General features: G+C 46.6%; 1 protein-coding gene across 1 annotated transcript in view; it reads right to left on the minus strand.

The window, feature by feature from the left end:
* Positions 1 to 17730, minus strand: part of COL5A2 (collagen type V alpha 2 chain) — a 1703177-nt gene extending 1685447 nt beyond the window's left edge. Inside the window, exon 1 of the mRNA XM_068247348.1 lies at positions 17692 to 17730. Coding sequence (XP_068103449.1) covers positions 17692 to 17730 — 39 coding nt within the window. The remainder of the gene's footprint in view (positions 1 to 17691) is intronic.
* Positions 17731 to 26639: the final 8909 nt, after the last annotated feature.

Raw genomic sequence — 26639 nt, forward strand, 5'->3', positions numbered from 1 at the left:
TCAGCACTGGTCACTCTATATATGTATATACCGTAAATATTCCAGCGTATAAGACGACTGGGCGTATAAGACGACCCCCCAACTTTTTCAGTTAAAATATAGAGTTTGGGATATACTCGCTGTATAAGACTACCCCTCTGCCAACGCACACCAAATAAAATAAAAGAAAAAAAAATCATATACCGGTGCTATGTATGAACAGATACTGGCGCTGTACTGTATGTGGTACCCAGTATATAACAGTATATAGGTGATTGACTGGTTGGATTGGTCAACTCTCCCTCTCGCTAATTGGATTGGGCAGCTCTCCTTGTCTACCTGTTCAGAGAGGTATGGAAGAAAAGATTGCACTGTGCCCAGAAAACACACCTCTATCACCATTCTGGCCCACCCATGTATCCTATTTACCTTCTTCTCTGCCTCTCAGATCTCACACATGTGCGTCTGTCGGTAACAGGACAGGGCGTATCACCCGGCACCAATGACATCTGGCTTATAAGACGACCCCTGACTTTTCAGATGATTTTCAAGGGTTAAAAAGTAGTCTTATATGCCAGAATATACTGTATGTAAAATATAATTTATTTAACAGATCTACTGGTTCCAGGGACGCTTTTTTGCAATACCTGCTGTGTATTTAGTTACATTCATAATTATTGGATTATCCATCTATATATAATTTTTATACCCACACCGCCACATATATGTATAATTTTGATACAAACCTTGAACTTTGTTTATTTTTTGCAGCCTGCCTGACATATTTTTAATCATGTCTTTTTTGTAATGTATAGTGTTATATGTTTTTTTTACCGATTACTTATTGCTTCATAAATAAAAATTATATACATTTATATAATTTTTCCCACTGGTGCGTTGTGAGATGCTTTCTTCTCTTTTTTGTGTACCAAGTTGATTTATCTCTAGATAGACAGTGGCTCTATTAATGGTATGATTATCAATGCATTGCTCTCTGGGCTGTTCTGAAAATACATCACCTGCACTTTCACCATCGTGCGCACCAGCACAGCCATCAGTACACAAACAGCTGTTTGTGGTGCTTTACACAGTGAGTTTGGTTTGTCAGTGTGAAGCAGTACACTACTTACACCAGGGTCGGACTGGGACACTGGGGGCCCACCAAAGAAATTTCAACCTGGGGCCCACACATCCCCCCCCCCCCCCCACTGACACCCGTGATGTGCGCCTATGGCTGCAGCTTGAAGTCACAAAGAACACCCAAGACTGACAGCCTCTGTGTCAGGATGGCTTCCCTGCATCTATTTCAGGCTAGTGGCTGCTCTGAATGCAGGGTCAATCCAGTGTGAGCTGCCAGGCTTTAGCACCACATTACAGCACAATTCTCACCTCACTACCCTGGCCTTGGCTGACAGCTTCTACTGATACACATCACGCTGGAGTCTGAACTTTGCCGCCCCGGCCCAGCATCACATGGGGGGCAGAGCCACTATAGCACAGCCAGCCTGCAGCAGCCTCTCAGCATGAGTGATTACAGCACTGAGAGGAGAATTTTTGTGCTGCAGTCAGCGATTGGAGCTCTGTCAGACGAGGGGGGGGGGTGGGGCACCAGAGACCTGGAGGTGGGGCCCACCGAGGGCACACACAAGATGTTTTCAAGCACTTTATGCCTCCAGTTTAGAAATGCAATGTGATTTCTGTCCTTTAGGGATTAAAGAAAACCTGTAATGAGAAAAACCTCCTGTGGGGTGTACTCACCTCGGGTGGAGGAAGCCTCCAGATCCTATTGAGGCTTCCCCCGTCCTCCTCGGTCCCACTGCGGCGGCGAAAATCCTCCTGGAATGGCGAGCATGTAAATATTTACCTCCCGGGCTCCAGCGCAGGCGAAGTATCGGCTCTCCGCCTCGGAGATAGGCGGAAATAGCCAATTGCTGTCGGGACGCTCTACTGCGCAGGCGCAAGTCGCCTGTGCAGTAGAGCGGACCTGACAGAGATCGGCAATTTTCGCCTATCGCCTTGCAGAGAGCCACAACAGCGCCTCCGCTGGAGCCAGGAAAGGTAAATAAATCAGCGCTTGTCAGCCTTGTCGAGGGAGGATTCCGGGACACTTCGGGGGAGCCAGCGCAGGACTGCCTGCAGCTACAGCGGAGGGGGAAGCCTCATTGGGACCCTGAGGTACCCCCCAGGGGACTTTTTTTTGTTACAGAGTCTCTTTAAAACCTTGCTCTGCGTCAAATCCATAATTTTCTCAGGAACTTTTGGCATGTATCCCACTCCGCCATGCCCCCCTCCAGGTGTCAGACCCCTTGAAACATCTTTTCCATCACTTTTGTGGACAGAAACAGTGTTTGTAGTTTTTCAAGTTCGCATTCCCATTGAAGTCTATTGCGGTTCGCCGAGTTTGCCGACTTTCGCGGAAGTTCACGCCCGCGGTTTGCGGACCCAAAACCTGAGGTTTGAGCCATCTCTAAAGGACACAGGCAGCTGCAGCTGCTGAGAGCTTTCTCTCACCCACAGGGTTAACAGATGCACTGGGAGGGAATTCCCTCTCCCCTTATGGTTCACTCTGCCCTCAGATTTGGGCAAATTTGCCATCAGTTAAGAGTGAAAAGAATTTGATACAGTAAACAAAAGAGATAAGCACATGAATTGTATACATCATTATTTACCAGCACTTCAGGAACTCTCTCAATCTAAGGTTAAAAAAGCATGTTAATTGATAGTGTTCCTTTAAATAGTAGAATATTAGTAATTTTAATATTTTACTAGAGCCTATCTTGAGAAAGCTTGCAGCAAAAATTTCTGTTCACATGGGCCCCTAAAGCTGTCACTTATTCAGGTATAGCACTAAATTTGTCTAGCTCCTTCATATACAGAAAATTATGTACCACTGCTAAAAAAAGTAGAAGACCTATGTAGAGAATATGCACAATATTGGATTTCCTGGACGAGGCTTTAGTCTCTTCGCAGAACGCAAATATTCCAGGTTCTTGTGGTCAGTGAAGATCAGGATGGGATGCGTCGCTCCCTTCAACAGATAGCGCCATTCTTCAAGAGCCGCTTTGATGGCCAGAAGTTCCCTATCAGCAACATCGTAATTCTTCTCAGAGGAACTAAGTTTCCGGGAAAAGAAAGCTATAGGATGAAGAAGGGCTTTGGGGCCAAACCGTTGTGAGAGAATGGCCCCTACTGCAGTTTCTGAAGCGTCTACCTCCAACACGAAAGCTTGAGAAGGATCCGCATGTCAGAGAATAGGAGCAGAAGTGAACAGAGTCTTTACATCCTCGAAGGCAGACTGGGCTTCAGGTGTCCACTTAAATGGAAGGTTGGTCTTGGTTAGTCGTATGATGGGGGCAACCATTTTAGAAAAGTTCTTAATGAATCTCCGGTAGAAGTTGGCAAACCCGATAAATCGTTGCACCCCCTTACGGTCAGAAGGCACCGGCCAGTTCAGGATAGCGGACACCTTGTTAGGATCCATCTCTATTCCTTCAGCAGAGATTAGGAAGCCCAGGAAGTGAATGTTATCCTGTTCAAACTCACACTTTTCTGGTTTTGCATATAGTTCATGTGTGCGTAGACGGGAAAGAACCCTTTTTACATGGACCCGATGTTCCTCCAAGGACGATGAGAAGATCAGGATATCGTCTAAATAGACAACAAGGAAGTCATCAATGAAGTCCCTTAACAAATCATTAATAAAACGTTGGAAGGTTGCAGGGGCGTTGCAGAGGCCGAAGGGCATGACCAGGTACTCAAAGTGGGCGTAACGGGATCTGAAGGCCGTTTTCCACTCATCACCTTCCCGGATTCGTACCAGATTGTAAGCTCCTCTTAGATCTAGCTTGGTGAAGACCATAGCAGACCGCAACCTTTGGAACAATTCAGACATCATGGGTAGCGGGTAGCGATCCTTAGTAGTAATATCATTAAGAGCTCTATAGTCTATGCAAGGCCTGAGGGAACCGTCTTTTTTCTCCACGAAGAAGATTCCGGCACCGGCTGGAGAAGTAGAAGGTCTGATGAATCCTTTCTTAAGGTTCTCCTCAATGTATTCCTTAAGAACCTGTGACTCTGGTTCAGAGAGAGGATAAATTCTGTCGTAGATACGGTGTGGCGGCAAAGAATCAGCCCCTTTCTTATCAAATACATCTAGGTAGTCGTGATAGACGGCCGGAACCAGAGTGGCCTTTTCAAAACTGGTACAGAGCAGGCGGCCTACACTTGGGAAGCAGAAGCGAGAGCAGTAGGAGAAGTTGAAAGAGACTTCCCCGGAAACCCAGTCAATCAAAGGGTTATGGCTCTTGAGCCAAGGCATTCCCAGGATGGCAGGAAACAGTGGGGAGGGAATCAGGTCAAAGCAGAGATACTCTTGATGATCATCTTTGATGGTAATCAGCAGGGGAAAAGTCTCTAGTGTGACTGGTCCGGAATGGATAGATGACAAGACAAGACAAATAACATTTATATTGCGCTTTTCTCCTTGCGGACTCAAAGCGCCAGAGCAGAGCAGCAACCACTAGGGCGCGCTCTATTGGCAGTAGCAGTGTAAGGGAGACTTGCCAAAGGTCTCCTACTGAATTAGTGCTGGCTTACTGAACAGGCAGAGCCGAGATTCGAACCCTGGTCTCCTGTGTCAGAGGCAGAGCCCTTAGCCATTACACCATCAGCCACCTGCCGTCGGCAAGTTGAATGAGTAGGGGCTTATTCTTCTGACGGATGGGTAACTGGAGTTGTTGAGCCAGATGAAGGTCTAGGAAGCAGGAACAAGCCCCTCAGTCAATGATGGCTCTAAGGTTAACGCTCTTTCCTCTGGGACCCTGTAGAAGGAGAGAAAGAGGGATGTGAGCCGCTGAAGCCAAGGGACTATGGAGTTCCGAGGAATGGATGGAATCAGGCTTACTTAAAGGACGAACTGGACAATCCTGACGAAAGTGTCCGGAAGCCCCACAGTATAGACAGAGGTTGGCAGCTCGACGACGTTGTCTTTCCTCAGGGGACAAGGAAGGTCGGGCGAGGCCCAACTGCATGGGCTCAGGTTCATCCATGGACGTAAGGTTGGAGGCAGCAGGAGCAACTGGAGGAAGCGCTGGAGCCGGAGGGAACCAGGAACTGCGAGAGATTCCGGCTCTTTCCTGACGTCTTTCTCTTAAAGAGACTCTGTAACAAATTTTTCAGCCTTAGTTCTTCTATCCTATAAGTTCCTATGCCTGTTCTAATCTGCTCTGGCTTACTGCAGTCTTTCCTAATTGCACTGTCTCTGTAATAAATCAATGTATCTTTCCTCTGTCGTGTCTGTCGGGCTAAGGCTTGATTGTGTGGAATGTGCAGGGCTGCTTGTGATTGGTAGACGCGATACACACCCTCTGCAGGCCCCCTGCACACTCTGAATGACTCACACACTATGCTTACCTGAGCCTATTACAAGCTGGTTACTTTGTTTGTAAACACTGCCTAAAACTGTTAATTACAAGCCAGGATTGCAGCAGAGAGTGGCAGAAACAGCACAGAGGGGCACAGGAGAAAATAATGAATAGAATGGTATGCTTTTTAGTGTAAGAATATTAGAGTACAGATTCTCTTTAAGCGCCAGTCAATCTGGATAGCGAGCTGGATGAGTTCTTTGAGGGTGGCTGGGATCCCCACCCGAGCAAGCTCATCTTTAACAGTCTCAGAAAGGCCCAGACGAAACTGTGACTTGAGTACGGAGTTGTTCCAGTCTAAATCGCCAGACCAGCGACGGAATTCCAGGACATACTCCTCCACCGTCCTGTGACCCTGCCAAAGAGCACGTATGGCGGCATCAGCTGAGGCTCCTTTACTAGGATCGTCATAAAGTTCTGCCATTGCCTCGAAGAAGGATGTGGAATCTTGCAAACAGACATGACTCTGTTCCACCAGACGAAGGGCCCAGGCCTGTGGCTCCCCTTGGAGCAGAGAGATGATAGCTCCAACACGAACATTCTCATTGGCAAAGGTGCGGGGTAACAAGGAGAAGTGCAGGTAGCAGGCACTCCTAAACAGTCTGAATTTGCTTGGGTCCACAGAGAAGCGTTCAGGTAGCGGCAACTTGGGTTCAGGAGCGAGTGGCTCAGGATTAGCGGGTGGCTGAACAGGAGCAGCGGCAGGAGCCGGAGCAGGAGCAGCGGCAGCCACAGTGGCCTGTTGATTGGCGAACTGGCCACGGATTTCAGCGCAGTCCCTCTGAACCAGCTGCACCGACACAGTCAGTTGTTGTACCAGATCACAGAGGGCGTCGAACGGGGATCGCTCTCCAGAGCCGTCCATCTTGGCTGTTTGTTACTGTTAGGTTGCGGGAAGAGCTGTTGACCGCCCCACTGAGGGGGAAGCAGGACCACAACCCCAGGAGGGGAAAATGGAACTTCGCTGCCTAGTGCCCACCAGGTTGCGCTCAGGATAATCCCACAGTGGGTTGGAGAACAGGTGACGTCTCAGTGTGGAGAGCCAGGTACAGGCGTACTCAAGGTCAAGACAAGCCAAGGACAGGGCAGGCAGAGATCAGAATGGTCAGGGACAGGCCTGAGGTCGAGGTAGGCAGCAGACTGTCAATAGCGGAGATACAAGCCAGGGGTCGAGACAGGCAGCAGACAGGAGTAGTCGAGGTCACAAGCCAAGGGTCAATACCAGGAAAACAATCAATACTATAACAGGTTCACTGGGTGCACGCTGTATGAACAAACAGCACTGGACTAAGGGAAGGCCTGTTTAAATAGAGCAATGGGCGCCAAAATTAACGCGCGCGCCATAACAGTTTACAGGGACTACAAATCCCAGTGTGCCTGCGCGCGCGTGTAAGGACGCGCCCGCGAAGACGCTGGAGGGATCCAGGCCGGTGAGTATGACACTGATCACCCACCCACACGCTCAGATCGCCCGCAGACCCGCCGTCAGATCACTTCTCAAGTGCATTGTTTACATCTGTTCTCTCCTCTAAACACCTACTGATCACCCATCAATCACCCCCTGTCACTACCTGTCACTGTTACCCATCAGATCAGACCCTAATCTGCCCCTTTTGGGCACCCAATCACCCGCCCACACCCTCAGATTGCCCTGAGACCCCCTCTGATCAACTCACCAGTGCATTGCTTGCATATATTCTACCCTGTAATTACCTTCTGATCACCTATCAATCACCCCGTCATCCCCTGTCACCACCTGTCACTGCTACCCATCAGATTAGACCCTAATCTGCCCCTTGAGAGCACCTAATCACCCACCCGAACCCTCAGATCGCCCACAGACCCTCCCCCCCCCCCACCAGTGCATTGCTTGCATATATTCTCCCCTGTAATTACCTACTGATCACCTATCAATCACCCCGTCACCACCTGTCACTGCGGGCTCCTGATCACCCTCCCCCCTGCCCTTAGATCTCCCTCTGATCACTCCCCCCTGCCATTGTGTACATCTAATCTCCTGTCTGTAACGCTTGATTGTGCTTTGATTGGCTCCGATAGTCTCAATTGCCCTGTGATTGACTTAGATTGTCCCGTGATTGGTTTTCGATTGTCCCGTGATTGGTTTTCGATTGTCCCGTGATTGGTTTTCGATTGTCCCGTGATTGGTTTTCGATTGTCCCGTGATTGGTTTTCGATTGTCCCGTGGTTGGTTTTCGATTGTCCCGTGGTTGGTTTTCGATTGTCCCGTGATTGGTTTTCAATTGTCCCGTGATTGGTTTTCAATTGTCTTGTGATTGGTTTTCAATTGTCTCATGATTGGCTTCGATTGCCCCATGATTGGCTTTGATTGCGCTGATTGGCTGTGATTGCCCTCTAATCACTCTTATTGGCTCTAATTCTGTTGTAATTGCCTTGATTGCCCTCTGATTGTCTGTGATTGTTTCTGATTGCCCCCATTGTTGTCTGATTGCCCCCTGATCACCCCCCCCCCCCCCCCCCCCGGTCACTATCCTAGTGATCTAAAAACAGTGTTTTTAGTATCACTAGTGTTAACAGTTAGGCCAGTTAGCTAGGCCCCTGTGTTCGTGTCAGTTAGCGCTCAGCCCACCGCACCACAATCACTAATTAGTCGCTGATTAGTGTCATCACTGTCGCTAATCAGCATTGGTACTATATAGTATCTGTAAGTGATCATTACTGATCGAACACAAATCTATATTGGGGTCACTAGGATCCACTAAAAACGCAGTGTTTGCCGATCAAGCCTGATCGTTCACCAGGCCTCGAGGGTTAAATGATATGTTTAGTTTGAAATGTTTTCTATGATTAACACTGTCATTTTCTTCCCTCTAGGCCCTGATGCCATGTCATTGGTTGGTGGGTGGTGGAGAGAGGGAGCAAACGTATCCCTGGGGCAGTGAGTCTAAATCTGTAGTGGCTTAGCTGTATGTATTCTATGTATATCCTTGTTTGGATTGCTAAATGTTTGCTTAAACTGTGTTTATTAGGTGTGTTTAGTGGGTAGACACCTTGAGTGTAGTGCCCAGTAAGAATTGATGGACTTACCCGAAAGGGTTAATTTGGACTAACTTTGGACTCTTTGGTCAGCTGACCAAGTTGGTGGGGTCTTGAGTAAGCGTGTGGTGCTTTGAGATGTATATGTATGTGCTGTGTTCTAGAGGGTGCTTATATACCTGAGGAAAGGGGAAACCCTGAAACATGTCGTGTTAAGCTACTGAATCTATTAAGTTTACTCACCTGTGGAGTGCCTCCTTCAAATCTTTATTCTGATCGTTCGCCTGCACTTGCGTTCAGCCCGTCCCACCGCAGTGACAGATTTTTTTTTTCTGATCACTGAAAAAAACACTGCACAATAGCTGTGGCACTGTAAAGATCAGTTTTGATTTTTTTTAAATCAAAACTCAGTGACCACAGCTTTCTGCTCCGCAAGTACTCCCTTTTGCTAGGTAGGTGCTCTTTTTCCTGGGTAGTCTCAGAGGAATACCCCCTAAATTTAGCAGTCCACCATGGCAAGAAAGGGGTATTCCGATGATGAGGTGTACAGGTACATGGCCCAGTTGGATGAGGACGATTGGGACGTCTCATCCGACGAATCTTCTGGGTCAGAGTACGAACCTGTGGACAGCAGTGGCTCACTGACTGATAGCGATGACGAGGTTGAGGTCCCAGCTAGAGCCAGGCATACCACACCCCATGTCACTGGACTGCAGGTGGCGCAGGATCTGCCTCAAGGGCAGCAGAGTGGTGCTAGCGCTGGTCTGAGGTTTCATGGTGAGGCATACACCAGCAGCGCAGCATCTCCTGGACCTAGCACCAGTACTTCCGTAGACCCTGGTGAAGTGGTGAGCACCAGAATGGAAGTTGAAACTGGTTCAGTGGCACGTGCATTAAGACCCGAGTCGCAGCCACAAGAAAACGGGCCCGTACTACCCATAGTCTTCCAGAGGTGCTGGCAAATCCCAATTGGCTATCCCCTGGTTCCGCCGCACCTGTACTGCCCCCTTTCACCACTCAGTCTGGAGTCCAGGTGGAGACAGATAATCTAGGAACGGCTCCAGACCTTTTTCATCTGTTCTTCACCGAGGATCTCTACAACTTAATTGTTGCTGAGACCAACCGTTATGCCACACAATACATCACTGACAATCCGGATAGGTACTATGCCCAGCAGTGGCGTAGCTAAGGAGCTGTGGGCCCCGATGCAAGTTTTACAATGGGGCCCCCCAAGCACTCTATACATAACAATTGATACAGCGCACCAAAACCTGCCAATGGCAACCACAGTTTCAGAGGTGCAAGAAGGGGATGGGGATCAGTTTATTAATGATTACTACTATTCAAAGTATCTATAGAAGTGATTATTATGATCACAGGACCAATAGAGAGCTAATACTGTAGTTGAGGGTGGGCCCTTCGGGGCCCCTCTGGCCCAAGGGCCCCGATGCGGTCGCTACCGCTGCACCCCCTATTGCTACGCCCCTGATGCCCAGCCTTTCCGGTGGAAACCACTCCAAGTTTCCGAACTTAAAACTTTTTTGGGCCTTCTCCTTAACGTGGGTCTAGTCAAATTGAATGTATTGCGGTCTTATTGGTCTATGCGCCCAATATATCACCTGCCCATGTTCTCTGCTGTCATGTCCAGGACACGATTTGAGATGATCCTGTGCTTCCTGCACTTCAATGACAACACAACCTGTCATCAAAGTGACCACCCTGCTTATGACCGGCTCCACAAAATTCGGCCCCTCATAGACCACGTCATCAAAATTTGCAGGTGCTTATATCCCTGAACAGCACATCTGTGTAGACGAGTCCCTCATACATTTTACCAGGCGCCTTGGCATTAAACAATCAGTACATCCCAAGCAAGCGCGCCCGGTATGGGGTGAAACTGTATAAGCTCTGTGAAAGGGCCACAGGCTATACTTATGGTTTTAGGGTCTATGACGGAAAAGACTCAAAATTGAAGCCGGTCGGATGCCCTGACTACCTGGGGAGCAGTGGCAAGATTGTGTGGGACTTGGTGTCACCTTTGTTCCATGAGGGGTACCATCTTTATGTGGACAACTTCTACACAAGTGTGGCCCTCTATCAGCATTTAAAGATAGAAGGGATCCGCTGCTGTGGCACCGTGCGGCCTAGTCGCCGGGGCTTCCCCCAACGGCTCGTTAGTACCCGGCTTGCACGGGGGGAGAGGGCTGCCTTGTGTACCGATGACCTGCTCGCGGTGAAATGGAAGGACAAGAGGGACGTTTACCTTCTGTCCACCATTCACACAGACACGACAGTCCAAATTCAACGGGCAACTGAGGTCACTGAAAAACCCCTCGCCGTCCACGACTATAATGCTAACATGGGAGGGGTGGACTTCAATGACCAGATGTTAGGGCCCTATTTAGTTTCCCGCAAAACCAGACGCTGGTATAAAAAAAGTGTCTGTTTATCTAATTCAATTGGCTATTTACAACAGCTTTGTTCTCTACAGTAAGGCTGGGAGAACTGGATCGTTCCTTAAATTCCAGGAAGAGATCATTACGGAACTCCTGTATCCAGGAGGTGCCATGGCACAACCCCAAAATGCAGTTAGCCGGCTGCATGAAAGGCACTACGCCTTTCCCATTCCGAGTGCCCCAAATCAACGCACCCCAAGAAAACGTTGTCGTGTCAGGCTGGAACAAGGCGTGACACCTCTGTTTACTGTCCCATGTGTCCTGAACAGCCTAGCCTATGCCTAGGGGAGTGTTTCCAGAGGTATCATGAGCAGATACACTTTTAGAGAGTAGGAAACTCCAGACATAGCAGTAGGCACACAAGGGTCTCTGTGCTATTTCACACTGGCGTGATGAGTTAGGGAAAATTGCCTAGCAAAAGTCACACTTTGCGGTCCCCCCCACGCCGGAAGTGCTTGACTTAACGCTAGTGCATGCCTATGTTACTGCGTGGCTTCTGCGGCAATTTGGGTCGGCCCGGAAGTCATGTTAGTCTACGGTGACACAGTTGATTACTAGGCCGAATGCGATTACTGTCGAATGCTACTCTTGCAGTATTCCCTGAAGGTCTGTTTGGGGCGATGCGGTGCGTGCGACCCACCGGATACGCCAATATGCAGTGTGAACCCAGACATCAGGTTTCCAGAGACCCTAATACACAGTGCTGCCAGAAACCTCTCCTTTCACTTGGGACAAAGTGCATAATGTACTTCGCCATATCTCTGTGCGATTTGCACTTTGCACATTGTCCCATGGGGGAGGAGAGGTTTGTCCTCGGAAAAGTAAGAAAAAAAAACAAAAACAAAAAAAACAGGTAAGCAAAAAAGTTAATGTTTGGTTCCCAATGTTAATGTTTGGGTTAAAAATGTTCATTAAAGTTTATAAAAGTTGAGGTTAATGTTAATTAAGTTATTGCTTTGCTGCTTGCTTGTTTTTTTTGTTGTGTGTGTGTGTTTTTCTCTCTTTTTTCCATCCTTTACCCTTCCAGGTGGACCAACCGACTGACCAACCAGCTGCAGCACTGATGGTGCATCCTGACAGAAGCATTGCACGTCTGTCAGGTTACATAAAATTGGTGCATGCAGCGCTGCAGGACGAGATTTCTCCTCCGCAGTAAAAAAGATAAGTTTGACGAGGCATATGAGCTGAGGGGCGGTGTTGGAGCTCATATTCTTTGGCAAGCACTTTGTATCAAAAAAGAACTCTGGCAATGATTTGTTCATCCACATTGATCGGTGTGAATGGATAAATCGGCTTTGCCAGGGCGTACAAGCTTAGTGGGTGGACGTTTTTGGGTGGCAGCTCCTATGTCCTGGCAGACGCCTTCCCCTCTTTTTTTCACATTTTTTTGGGCAGATATTTTTTCATCCACATTGGTTGATTGATTGTTTGACGGTCATTTTTCCTTTCAGCCCAGAATGCATTACCCGTATGCCCAATATAAGGAGTATAGCAGAAACTCCTAATACTGGCCATACATTTAATGATTGCAGAGACCCTAAAATGCCAGGACAGACTCCACGAATGATGCCATTTTGGAAAGAGGACACCCCAAAGTATTCCGTAAGGTGCATGGTGAGTTCATAGAAGATTTTATTTTTTGTCACAAGTTAGCAAAAATTGTTGTATGTTTTTTTCACAAAATGTCATTTTCCGCTAACTTATGACAAAAAATAAAATTTTCTATGAACTCACCATGCCCCTCATGGAATACCTTGGGGTGTCTTCTTTCCAAAATGGGGTCATTTGTGGGGTTTGTTCACGGTCCTGGCATGTGGGGGGGTGCTAAATTGTGAGCACCTCTGTAAAGCCTAAAGGTACTCATTGGACTTTGGGCCCCTTTGCGCAACTAGGCTGCCAAAAAAGTGTCACACATGTGGTATTGCCGTACTCAGGAGAAGTAGTATAATGTGTTTTGGGGTGTATTTTTACACATACCCATGCTGGGTGGGAGAAATAGCTCTGTAAATGGACAATTGTGTGTAAAAAATCTAAAAATTCTCATTTACAGTGATATATTTTTGTACGGTGATACCACATGTGTGACACTTTTTTGCAGCCTAGGTGCCCTAAGGGGAAACAGTAAATTCGGGCGCCTGAGGCTAGTGGACATTCACTCCTATAATAAATATCGTTTAATGGGCGCCCGATAGGAAAAAAGGGCGCCGGAGAAAACTAACGTTTTAAAAGCGGCGCCCGGAGAGTTAATGTTTTATTACTGTTTCTCATGATTACACATTATTTAATGATTTATACATTTTAAAATATTATTTTTAAACGAAAAACAGTAAAATATTTTTTCCAAACATTATTTTTAAACGAAAAACAGTACTTTTTTTTTTTTTTTACATTATTTTTAAACGAAAAAACCAACAGGGGGGTCTTAGGTTTAGGCACCAACAGGGGGGTCTTAGGTTTAGGCACCAACAGGGGGGTCTTAGGTTTAGGCACCAACAGGGGGGTCTTAGGTTTAGGCACTAACAGGGGGGTCTTAGGTTTAGGCACCAACAGGGGGGGTCTTAGGTTTAGGCATCAACAGGGGGGTCTAGGGGTTAGGGGTTAGGGGTAGGTACAGGGAGGGTTACTTAGTAATTTTTTTTTTAAACGTTATTATACGTTTTACTATTTAAACGAAAGATTAACGTTTTTACAATTGCCGATTTAATGCACATTATTTAATGATTTATAACTTTAAAAAACATTAATTTTAAACGAAAAACAGTACAATACATTTTTAAACGTTATCCATGCTTATCGTTAAAAACCCGGCGCCCTTTTTTCCCAGCGCCCCTTTTTAACGTACGCGCGCTAAGGGGCCCAAAGTCCTATGAGCACCTTTAGGCTTTACAGGGGTGCTTACAATTTAGCACTCCCCCACATGCCAATATGAGACTCATATCTGTGCTAATAATGTTCTATTTCTTAGCTGTACTATACATACAAATCATTATATCATAAGTTTGTTTTCGCTTCAGATTCCCTTTAAAGCAAAATATGTGGCATTTACGCAAAAAAGTTTGGTATGTGAAATCGGGCCAATTCCCCAGGACACTGAACTTTAAAAATGTGCCTGCTCATCCTACTTGGGACATTGTGGTCTGTTTTACACTTAATTTTTGCATTGCGTTGTGATGCTCCTGCCACATCCCACCACAAGGCAAAAAAAAAAATCATATTACTCTGCGGAAATGTTCCAACAGGGTCATGTACATAGCTCCGCCCCCCTTTCAGTGGCGTACTCCCTGCTGGGCAGGAAGTACGTCACTGGGATTCCTGTCGGTCTGTGCATGTGCGCACCCAGCTTTGGTGTTTACACTTACTGCGTCGTCCCTTGGAATTCCATTACTCCAAGCACCATGCATTAAGCACGGTGCTTGCGGTAACTCGCTGCTCCCATTCTGTCTGCTCGGATATTTCCAGCGCACCGCAATGGACCGTAATAAGTGTGAAAGTCTCCATAGACTTTCATTGCGTGTGTGGCCGCTTGCGATAAAATAGGGTAACGCAGTGCAGGAATTACCTGCAATTGTAAAAGGGCTCTAAAGATACATACATACATACATAACTTGGACAGTTGTTGTCTGAAACAATTGTTCTTGATTGTTTCAGGCATCAGTTTAGTAATGATCACTATACAGACACTCTGCTTTGCTCCCAGCCAAACAGCATGTTCTGTTCCATGGTGAAGGAAAGGAGAAAGAAAAGGTAGTGGTGTCCTGCTTCAGGAATATTATAGCTATTGGGGGGAGAGAACCCTGTTCCAGCAGTCTGCTAGAGAAGGCCAATAGAATCAGAGAAGACCTGCATGAACACTAAAATTTTCTCTCATGCTTTCACAAGGTAGAGGAATGTACAATACAGACATGTAAAATGTAAAGCGGATCACTAACGAGACAATTCAACGAACCATCATTTGTTTCCAATCATTCATACAATCAATAGCGATCACTCGTGATCAGGGTCGGATTTCTGCAAAGAAAGGCAACAAAGGCCATGGCCTAGGGCGGTAAAAAATCTGAAAGATAAAAGGGCGGCAGGACCTGAGAGAGATAAGAGGCTGCATGTCAAAATAAATCATTTCTCCTGCTCCGAAGCGCCCCCGGCTTTACTGCACACACAGTCAGAATTCCAGAGCTCTGTGTATTTTCCTTACTTAGTGGTGTGTGATGAGACAGTGCTATCTCCTGAACATACAAGCTTCAGTTTAATGCCGGTGGTGTAGAGAAACATGGATCACCATGTGCTCACTGCTTGCTGCGCAGTCTGTGACTCCAGTAAGGTAAACATTTTAACAGAATTATTTCCACTTTACAACTCAAGCTGGGCTAAACAATGTGTTGCTGGTCAGACTGTTAATGACTTGAGCCATTCCTTCTCCTCTCTCCCCCTGGATTGTAAATCTTAAACAGAAAGATAAGGTTTTTTTTTTCCTTTGAGAGATTTATGGCAGCCCCTTCTAAGCTAAATCTTAACCCCTTGCTGGCTCATTTTAAAGGCAGTAGTCTGCAGTAGTATGAGATAGACAACTTCAATAATTATAATTGCAAATGTACTGTTGTATACTTTTGTATTGTTACATTCTGTTTTGTATACCAAAAGTAATAACATATACTAAAAATTAAAAAAACATATATTTGTACCGTGTTGGCAAACAGTAAAAAAAAAACACCTGTGAAAGAATCAGTACAATAAATACTATAAAATAAATGCAACAGATCTGTGATTACAGAAGAGCAGAGAGGGAGATGAACGCCGCTCTGCTACTTCATGCCTGGTACACAGCATGCAATTTCCCATCAGATAGACGGGTCGAAACTATTATTTCTGACAGGTCCAATCTGATTTCTGATCATTTTTCTAATCGACTTTGTATAAGTGATCGGAAAATCGATTCAACCCATCTATCTGGTGCGTACCAGGCATTAGGGACTCACTGCTCTGACAGGAAAAACAATCATTCATCATTTTTCAGAGAGAAAGCATTCATAGGTATACACGAGTCACTAAAACAGGCATTTCCTCCTGCAAACAAGTGATCGTTAAGGCTCATACACACATCAGACCATAGTCTTTGGAAAATTAAAGATCACAGACTAATTTTACCCCCTTCCATGTAGTATGAGAGCCATACCTACACAGTCTTCTATGGAGCTGAACTCTCCATCAGACAGAAATCTTTGCAAGATGCTGCAAACAAAGATGCTGTAGACATTCAAAAGATCAGTATCTGCAAAAGATCTGTTCCTGCAAAAGATCCGTTCCTGCAAAATGCATTCATAGTCTATGAGATCTGCAGATCATCATACACACCTTGTTTAACAGATTCATCTGCAGATCAGATCCACCAGGATGGATCTTCAGATCTGCAGATGATTGTCTGATCTGCAGATAGATGTCAGTTAAACAAGGTGTGTATGATGATCTGCAGATCTCAGACTATGAATGCAATTTGTAGGAACGGATCTTTGGCAGGAACAGATCTTTTGCAGATACTGAGCTTTTGTGTCTGTACAGCATCTGTGTGTGCAGCATCTTGCAAAGATTTTTTTCTGAAGGGAAGTTCAGCTCCATAGAAAAGACTGTGAAGGTATGGCTCTCATACTACATGAAGGGTGGTAAGATTGGTCTGTGATCTTTCATTTTCCAAAGACTATAGTCTGATGTGTGTATGAGCCTTTAGTCAGGGTGTTGGACAGAATGATATTGAGTGAAGGTGCATACACACATCAGACCATAGTCTTTGGAAAATGAAAGATCACAGACCAATTTTACCCCCTTCCATGTAGTATGAGATCCATAACTACACAGTCTATTCTATTGAGCTGAACTCCCCATCAGATAGAATACTTTGCAAGATGCTGAACACAAAGATGCTGTACACATGCAACAGATCAGTATCTGCAAAAGATCTGTTCCTGCAAAAGATCCATTCCTGCAAATTGCATTCATAGTCTATGAGATCTGCAGATCATCATACAAACCTTGTTTAACAGACAATCATCTGCAGATCAGACAATCATCTGCAGATCTGAAGATCCATCCTGGTGGATCTGATCTGCAGATGATTGCCTGTTAAACAAGGTGTGTATGATGATCTGCAGATCTCATAGACTATGAATGCATTTTGCAGGAATGGATCTTTGCAGGAACAGATCTCTTACAGGAACTGATCTGTTGCATGTGTACAGCATCTTCGTGTGCAGCATCTTGCAAAGATTTCTGTCTGATGGGGAGTTCAGCTCCATAGAATAGACTGTGTAGAGAATGGCTCTCATACTACATGGAAGGGGGTAAAATTGGTCCGTGATCTTTCATTTTCCAAAGACTATGGTCTGATGTGTGTATGCACCCTGAGTGTGTGTGTGTGTGTGTGTGTGTGTGTGTGTGTGTGTGTGTGTGGGGGGGGGGGGGGTTGGTGGTACCGGGCCTAGGGCACTGGTAAGTCCAAATCCGACCCTGCTCGTGATCACTAACGGACGAAAGTCTTCTAACCAATTGGATTAGATAGAAGGAGTCGAAATGAAATTTGGATCGATTTCATTCATACGATTGGATGAAATCGTATGAATTCCCTCCATTAGTGGCCCAGGATGATAGTTTCCGAATTTATGAACAAATGAGAATTGTATTATTAGTGGCCAACTTAACACAACAAATACCGGTAGTTAAAAATTCCAGCACTTCTCAAAACACTGTACCACATGGGTACCAGTTGAACAAAGCTAGTGAATAAAAAAAAAATGCAATTCAAAATCAAACAATAATTTAATTTAACTTACCTTTAATCCTCTACCTGCAAGTATAAATGAAAGAGACATTGTTAGAGATTTATGATGGCAATATTTGAACATCTTAGATACAGTATTGATAAAGAATGAATTACATAGTTACATAGTTTGGCTAGTAAAAACATCTATCCATCAAGTTCAACTAGAAAATATGGTGCAATGCAGTTCCACAACGTCACATATCCCATCTTATCCAGAGGGGGAAAAAACCCTAAATGGCTTGAGCCAATTAGCCTTAAAAGGGGAAAAATCCTTTCTGAATCCAGATGGCAATCAGATAAAATCCTCAGATTACCCCAGCTAGGCATTACCTAATAATGATGGGCCGAACCTCAGATTTTAGGTTCGCGAACCGGGTTCGCAAACTTCCGCGGAAGGTTCAGTTCGCGAAAAAGTTCGCGAACCGCCGTAGACTTCAATGGGGAGGCGAACTTTGAAAAATAGAAAAAATTCTACCGGCTGGAAAAATGATAGAAAACATGTTTCAAGGAATCTAATACCTGGAGGCAGACATGATTGAGTGAAATACACATCAAAAGTCCCAGGCAAAAATCTAGATTTCACATAAACCCCTATTTTAAGGTCAATTTTCAATTACAGGCCTACTCTGCTCTCCTCCCTTCCTCCCTCCTACTGGAGGGAGGAGGGTCTCATCTGCCAGAGAATTATAGTATTTCAAAAGCCAGCTTACATACCATGGCTGGGAATTGAACCCAGGTCTCACTGTGTGGTGGGCAAGTACCTTAACCGCTGTACCACCAACACTACTAACTGAAGCTAGCCTAGCATGTACCATTTCTGCTCAATCCAAGAGAAAAATTAGACAAGACAAATAACATTTATAATCACACTTTTCTCCTGGCAGACTCAAAGCACCAGAGCTGCAGCCACTAGGGCACACGTTATAGGCAGTAGCAGTGTTAGGAAGACTTGCCTAAGGTCTCTTACTGAATAGGTGCTGGCTTACTGAACAGACAGAGCAAAGATTCGAACCCTGGTCTCCTGTGTCAGAGGCAGAGCCCTTAAAAATTACACCATCCAGCCACTGCTTAAGGATTTGTAGCCAGGCATGGCCTTGCCTTTTGTGTTCAACAGTTGTCCAAAGAGAACCCCAGATAGCCAGGCACTGTACCACCAACACTACATGCTGAAGCCAGCCTAGCATGTACCATTTATGCTCAATCCATTTATGCTCAAAAATACGAGAGAGAGAGAGAGAGAGAGAGAGAGAGAGAGAGATGAATCTACCTGGCTATCTGGGGTTCTCTTTGGACAACTGTTGAACACAAAAAGGCAAGGCCATGCCTGGCTACAAATCCTTAAAGGACTTCCGAGGCCAAAACCCGGGCCAAAACATAAAAAAAGTTAGCTACCTTCATGGCTTTGTAAGGCACGGAGGACGCCGTCCGCGCCCTCCGTGCCGTTCCGCCTGGTCCCCTCTGCTGAATAGCCCCCCTAAAGGCTGCGACCCCACGGTCCGGGTCGGCATCTTCTGCCCCTATAAAGATGGCCGCCGGAGCTGGCCACGGCTGCGCAGTCCGCATAGCCGCGGCTGCGCAGCTCTAGGGCCAACCCCCCGATCACGTAACAGGCAGCGTGGATCGGAGGGTTGGCCCTAGAGCTGCGCAGCCGCAGTAGCGGCTATGCGGACTGCGCAGCCGTGGCCAGCTCCAGCGGCCATCTTTATAGGGGCAGAAGATGCCGACCCGGACCGTGGGGTCGCAGCCTTTCGGGGGGCTATTCAGCAGAGGGGACCAGGCGGAACGGCACGGAGGGCGCGGACGGCGTCCTCCGTGCCTTACAAAGCCATGAAGGTAGCGAACTTTTTTTATGTTTTGGGCCCGGATTTTGGCCTCGGAAGTCTTTTAAGCAGTGGCTGGATGGTGTAATGGTTAAGGGCTCTGCCTCTGACACAGGAGACCAGGGTTCAAATTTTCATTGCAAGAAAAGTATCGAAGACCCCTTGAATGCAGATATAGAATTTGTCACAACTACTTCCTGTGGCAATACATTCCACATTTTAATCACATGTACTGTAAAGAACCCTTTCCTAAATATATGTCTAAAGCTACACATACCTGAATCCATCTGTAAATGGATAACCGATTTCTTAACCGACAGGAGACAGCAGGTCAGACTTGGGAAACACACATCAAGCTCTCTGACAGTCAGTACTGATGCACCCCAGGGCTGTGTGCTTTCCCCACTGCTCTACTCACTTTACACCAATAACTGCATCTCCACAGATCCATCTGTTAAGGTTCTGAAGTTTGCAGATGACACAACAGTAGTTGGTCTCATACAAAACGGGGACGAGTCTGCATACAGGCATGTAGTGGGACAGCTTTCCTGCTGGTGCAGCAGCAACAACTTGGAACTAAATGCTCTCAAAACCATGGAGATGATAATAGACTTTAGGAGATCTCCCCCCCCAGCACCTCCCCTTAACCATAAATGGAGCTACAATAACCCAGGTAGGGTCATTCAAGTTTCTTGGGTCCACAATCTCATACAACCTAAAATGGGACAACAACACTATTGTCAAGAAAGCTCAACAGAGGATGTACCATCTACGGCAGCTAAAAAAGTTTGGCCTACCTCAAAATCTAATGGTGCAGTTCTACACTGCAATCATCGAATCCACCATGACATCATCCATGACTGTATGGTTCGGCTCCTGATCAGCATTAGAAATGGGGAGGTTGCAGCGCATCATCCGAACAGCGGAAAGAATAATTGGCTGTAGCTTACCTTCCCTGCAGGATCTTTACGCTAGCAGGTGCAGAAAGAGAGCAACCAAAATTGCCTCTGACCCCAATCACCCAGCTCACTCCATCTTCCAGCACATGCGTTCAGGAGTAAGATTCCAGTCAAACGCTATCAAAACCTCCAGACACAGGAACAGCTTTTTTCCTCAAGCGGTAGCCATGCTTAATGCTGAACCACGTTAGAGCTGCTAGGACTTGAAAGTAATCAGCACAGAACTGAAAAATTCTCACATTGCTTACTGCCACTATGCTTGCATAATGTCCTTGACTTGTAATATACACACTGTCTGTCCTTGTATTGTTTTTGTTTGTGTTTGTTAAGCAACTGCCAAGACAAATTCCTTGTAGGTGCAAACTTACTTGGCGAAAATAAATGGATTCTGATTCTAAAGCTTTTTTCCTTCATGCACAGATCATGTCCACGTCCTCTGCAAAAGCCTAGGGACAAAAAGCTCATCTGCCAATCTTTTATATTGCCCTATATAAGCAGAAAGGTGAATTATGCAATACCTTGGTCAATAAGATAGTGCTGGAACTAGGAGACTGAAACCAAAAGAGCAGAAGAACAAAGGTTTCGCACAACGACTATAGCCACAATATATCTAACTTTATTGAAACAGGTAAAAGCCAAACAGCCAGGTAGCTGACATGATTCGTGATTGGTGATAGACAAAGCCAATATCTACTCCAAACCCCGCCCTTCTCAGGTGTGTCAAAGAACACACCTCCCAAAGCAGGAAAGGAAAAGGAGGAGGGGAAGGAGACAAATGAAAAAGAAATGGACTCCCACAAAGTGTACAGTAAAAGCAAATATGGCATATGAAACACCAAGAAGGAGATGTACACACTAGTGTACACACTAGTGATGATCGTAATCAGGTAATTATGATTACACAAAATTTTGTATACATTTTCACAATTACGCCTATATGTAATTACAATTTGTAAATTCAATTGATTTTGCATAGTCCTTCGTAATTTCACGTACAATTTTGCGTAATTTTCGCTTATTTTCATGCTGACTTTTGCAGTGAACGGCATAGCCCCCATACATGCTATTGACACCAAAATTGGTGTCTACATATGTTAACCTCTTGCCGACCGCGTCATGCCGATGGGCGTGGCCGCGGCGGCAGCCCCAGGACCGCCTAACGCCGATTGGCGTAAAGTCCTGGGGTTCTGTTTTGCAGGAGATCGCGCGCAAGCTGCGCACGCATCTCCTGCTTGGGGGGCGGAGCTCTGCCCCGCCTTCAGTCTCCAAGCGGCTATTTACATGTACAGCGCTGCGATCGGCACCAGCGATGTACTGGGGACAGCCGTGTCACACGGCTGTCCCCTGGGGGACAAGAGAGCGATCGGCTCTCATAGGCAGAAGCCTATGACAGCCGATCGCCATAATTGGCTGGCTGTGGGGAGGGAGGGTAGATATTTAAAGAAACAGGGTTTTTTATTATAATAAACAGTAACAATAATATTTATTTAAAAAAAAAAATAAACATGGGGGAGCGATCAGACCCCACCAACAGAGAGCTCTGTTGGTGGGGAGAAAAGGGGGGGGGGAATCACTTGCACGCTGTGTTGTGCGGCCCTGCAGCTTAGCCTTAACCACCCTGGCGTTCTGATTAAATCGCCAGGGTGGCTGCGGGAGGGTTTTTTTTAAATAAAAAAAAAACTATTTCATGCAGCCAACTGAAAGTTGGCTGCATGAAAGCCCACTAGAGGGCGCTCCGGAGGCGCTCTTCCGATCGCCTCCGGCGCCCAGAATAAACAAGGAAGGCCGCAATGAGCGGCCTTCCTTGTTTTGCTTACATCGTCGCCATAGCGACGAGCGGAGTGACGTCATCGACGTCAGCCGACGTCCTGACGTCAGCCGCCTCCGATCCAGCCCTTAGCGCTGGCCGGAACTTTTTGTTCCAGCTACGCTGGGCTCAGGCGGCTGGGGGGACCCTCTTTCGCCGCTGCTCGCGGCGGATCGCCGCAGAGCGGCGGCGATCAGGCAGCACACGCGGCTGGCAAAGTGCCGGCTGCGTGTGCTGCTTTTTATTTGACGAAAATCGGCCCAGCAGGGCCTGAGCGGCAGCCTCTGGCGGTGTTGGACGAGCTGAGCTCGTCCAGACCGCTCAGCAGGTTAAAGCTGCAGTGGCCTATTTTACTAAAAATGGCCTGGTCACTAGGGGGGTTTAGCACTGCGGTCCTCAAGAGGTTAAGGAGAATAGAGGGGATCCGTTGAAAAGGGCTCCTGAGCTGCCTGTATGAAAAGGGCGCCTCCATAGACATCAATGTTATTTCTGCAAATATTGGCTACAAGGTAGTGAAAAAGGGCCCCCGAGTTTTGATATAGGCTACAAGCGGGCACCCCTTGGTAGCCCCTATTTTATTTAGCTACTTTCGGCTACAGTAGGGCACCCCTTTGTAGCCCATATTTTTTCTGGCTACAAGGTTTTCGGCTACAGTAGGGCACCCCTTTGTAGCCCATATTTTTTATTCGGCTACAAGGTTTTCGGCTACAAGGTTTTTGCTTCTGCTACAAAAGGGCGCCCCTTTGTAACCCATATTTTTTATTTAGCTACAAGGTTTTCGGCTACAAGGTTTTTGATTCTGCTACAAAAGGGCACCCTTTTATAGCCAAGATTTTTGATTCGGGGGTGCAGGGTCTTTGGGTTAGGCACCACTAAGGGGGTTTAGGGTTAGGCACCACCTAGGGGGACATAAGGTTAGGCACCACCAGGGGAGTCTTAGGGTTAGGCACCACCTAGGGGGTCTAATGGTTAGGCACCACCTGGGGGTCTTTGGGTTAGGCACCACCAGGGGAGTCTTAGGGCTAGTCACCACCTGGGGGGGGGGGCCTTAGGGTTAGGCACCACCAGGGGGGGGGGGGTTAGGGGAAGGTTCTGTGTGAGAGTAGGGAGAAGTTAGGTCATAGTAATCACCAGGGGCTATCTTAAGGTTAGGCACCACCCGGGAGGGGTTAGGGTTAGGCACCACCAGGGAAGGGTTAGGGTTAGGCATCACCAGGAAAGGGTTAGGGTTAAGCACCATCAGGGGAGGGTTCTGTGAAAGAGTAGGGATAAGTTAGGTCATAGTAATCACTTTTCTCAGCTTTATCTAGGGCCCTTTTATAGCCCAACAAATTTTGCCTATAACAGCAGCCTTTTTATAAACTAAAACTAGCTTTTTCGGCTACACCAGGAGCCCTTTGTAGCCGAATTTAGCATATATGGGCTACACCAGGCACCCTTTGTAGCTGAATTTGGCATATATGGGCTACACCAGGTGCCCTTTGTAGCCAAATTTGGAATATATGGGTTACACCAGGCGCCCTTTGTAGCCAAAGTTGGTATGTGGGCTACACCAAGCACCCTTTTTGTAGCCAAATTTGGCATATATGGGCTATACCAGGCGCCCTTTTTTCCAGGCACCCTTTTCAAATAGACGCGAATAGAGGGTTCAAGTCAAAAAAAATATTTTCAAAAAAGACCTTATAGTTTTTGAGAACATCAATTTTAAAAATGCAAACAACATTTTTTTTTTTAAACTGAAAAATTAAAAGTTTAAAAACCATTTTTTTCTTGGGGGGGCGTGTCTGCCGCGCGAGCACGCTTGACGCTTAATCCGGAGCTCTGAGCAGACTACAAAGCGACCTTAAAGCTGAAATAAAGGTGCCGACCCAGCACAAAACTAACTGCAGGCATGTCGGAGGATGCCATGGAGACCGAAGCAGCCAAAAAGGGGACGAAATGGCAGCTCCGTCCTCAGAAACTCCCGGAGATGTTTGCCGGGATGCAGGCGCGCAGTAAAGACAAAGATGGCGCCGGAGGAAGAAGACAGACGGGCGGCCCAACAGATCCGCTCAACCAGCGAGCACTCTCCCGCAGGCCATAACAAGAGGACCTCTCCTCAGACAGCCGTTCCCCAGCAGCAAGAAGCCCGGCCAAATCCAAGCAAAAAACCGGAGACCCAGAGGATCAGGTAGGCCCAGCGGCCATCTTAGACCATGCACTAACAGGGGGGCAGAACGGTATAGAAAATTTCCCAGCCACCGATCAAAATATTACTCAAGCCTTCATGAAAGAGCTAATGATATCCCTTAACCACCCTGGCGTTCTGATTAAATCGCCAGGGTGGCTGCGGGAGGGTTTTTTTTAAATAAAAAAAAAACTATTTCATGCAGCCAACTGAAAGTTGGCTGCATGAAAGCCCACTAGAGGGCGCTCCGGAGGCGATCTTCCGATCGCCTCCGGCGCCCAGAATAAACAAGGAAGGCCGCAATGAGCGGCCTTCCTTGTTTTGCTTATATCGTCGCCATAGCGACGAGCGGAGTGACGTCATCGACGTCAGCCGACGTCCTGACGTCAGCCGCCTCCGATCCAGCCCTTAGCGCTGGCCGGAACTTTTTGTTCCGGCTGCGCAGGGCTCAGGCGGCTAGGGGGGCCCTCTTTCGCCGCTGCTCGCGGCGAATCGCCGCAGAGCGGCGGCGATCAGGCAGCACACGCGGCTGGCAAAGTGCCGGCTGCGTGTGCTGCACTTTATTTGATAAAAATCGGCCCAGCAGGGCCTGAGCGGCAGCCTCCGGCGGTGATGGACGAGCTGAGCTCGTCCAGACCGCTCAGGAGGTTAAAACATCTTTCTCAAATGACATTTTACAGATCACAAATCATCTCCAGCAATCAATAAGCATACTGGGGGACAGAATAGCATCAGTAGAAAATAATGTGGCCGCTCTTACATCAGAGTTTAATAAGACGGTGGACTGGACAGAAATCGGCGGATCTAGAGGACAGAAACCGCAGAGCTAATCTGAAACTAAGAGGTGTTGCAGAATCTGTCTCTACAGTACAGCTGAAAGACTTTATAAAGAAGCTAGTGCACGCAGCCCTCCCACATATCACAGAAATAGAGCTCTGCATTGAGAGGGCCCATAGGCTCCCCAAGCCAGCACACCTTTCTGCCTCCTTTCCCAGAGACGTTATTTGCAACTTTCAGTTCTACCACGTTAAAGAAGAACTGATGAACTATGTAAGACAGCATGGCTCCCTCCCTGATCCGTACAAGGAGGTCACATTATACTCAGACCTGTCACAAGCCACTCTAGCGAAGAGAAAAGCACTCTGGCCCATAACCAAAACATTACGGGATAACAAGATCCCCTACAAATGGGGGTTCCCCACAAAATTCATAATTTCCAAAGAAGGAAAGACCTTTGTGATCACAGCCTCAGAAGATAGATTCAAACTACATGGGGAATCCAAGCTTCCATGTTACCTAATAACCGAGCCCGCCCTCCACAAGCCTCTAAAGTCAACCAAGACTGGCACCCAGCATAAAGCAGATCTCTACCTTGCTCCCTGACCTGCTACTAATGACGACAAGTTTGGAACCCACCCCAAAGGGCCTCCATCTTCCCCCCACCAGAGGTAAAAAGAGCAGCTTTGAGAAATACACATTTTTATTGCTCCAGATTCTTTCCATTGTTTGGACAGTTGTTTTTTTTTACCAAAATGCACACCGCAGCCTCATCACGACTAACAAAATATCCAGGGCACTTAGTCTACCCTCCCCTCTCCTATGAATGCAAGATCCTGAGACTACTCCATTTAAAGGTACAATTACAGTCTACTATATTACTCATTCCATGGGAATACAATGCTTAATCTTACCTCCATAAACGTAAAAGGTCTGAAAATTCCAGTCAAAAGACATGCTATGTGGAAAGAAGCCTTACGTTTAAAAACGGACATCCTATTCGCCCAGGAAACACACTTTAAAGATGAAGGACAGGCACCCAAATGCCATCATCCATGTTATCCCACTGTTATCTTTAATAACTATGAAAAGAAAAAGACGTTACGATCCATTCGATAGAAAAAGACCCAACGGTCACTATATATTAGTTAATTGTAAGATTGATGATATCAATTATGTATTACTGAATTTATACGCCCCAAACTGTTGTCAACTTAAGTTCCTGAGAAAACTATTACCTAAAGCTAGAAACTCAACCTCTGCTAACATAATAATTGGAGGCGATTTCAACCTTATATATGACAGCCACCTGGATTCCTCCAACTCTAAGGCAAAGCATTCCAAACCATTATCTAAACTGCTAGCTAAATTGGATTTATATGATCCTTGGAGAGCGACTCATGGTGCGGAAAAAGATTTTACATATTT

Source organism: Hyperolius riggenbachi, chromosome 7, assembly GCF_040937935.1.
Source record: "Hyperolius riggenbachi isolate aHypRig1 chromosome 7, aHypRig1.pri, whole genome shotgun sequence".
Lineage (NCBI taxonomy): Eukaryota > Metazoa > Chordata > Amphibia > Anura > Hyperoliidae > Hyperolius > Hyperolius riggenbachi.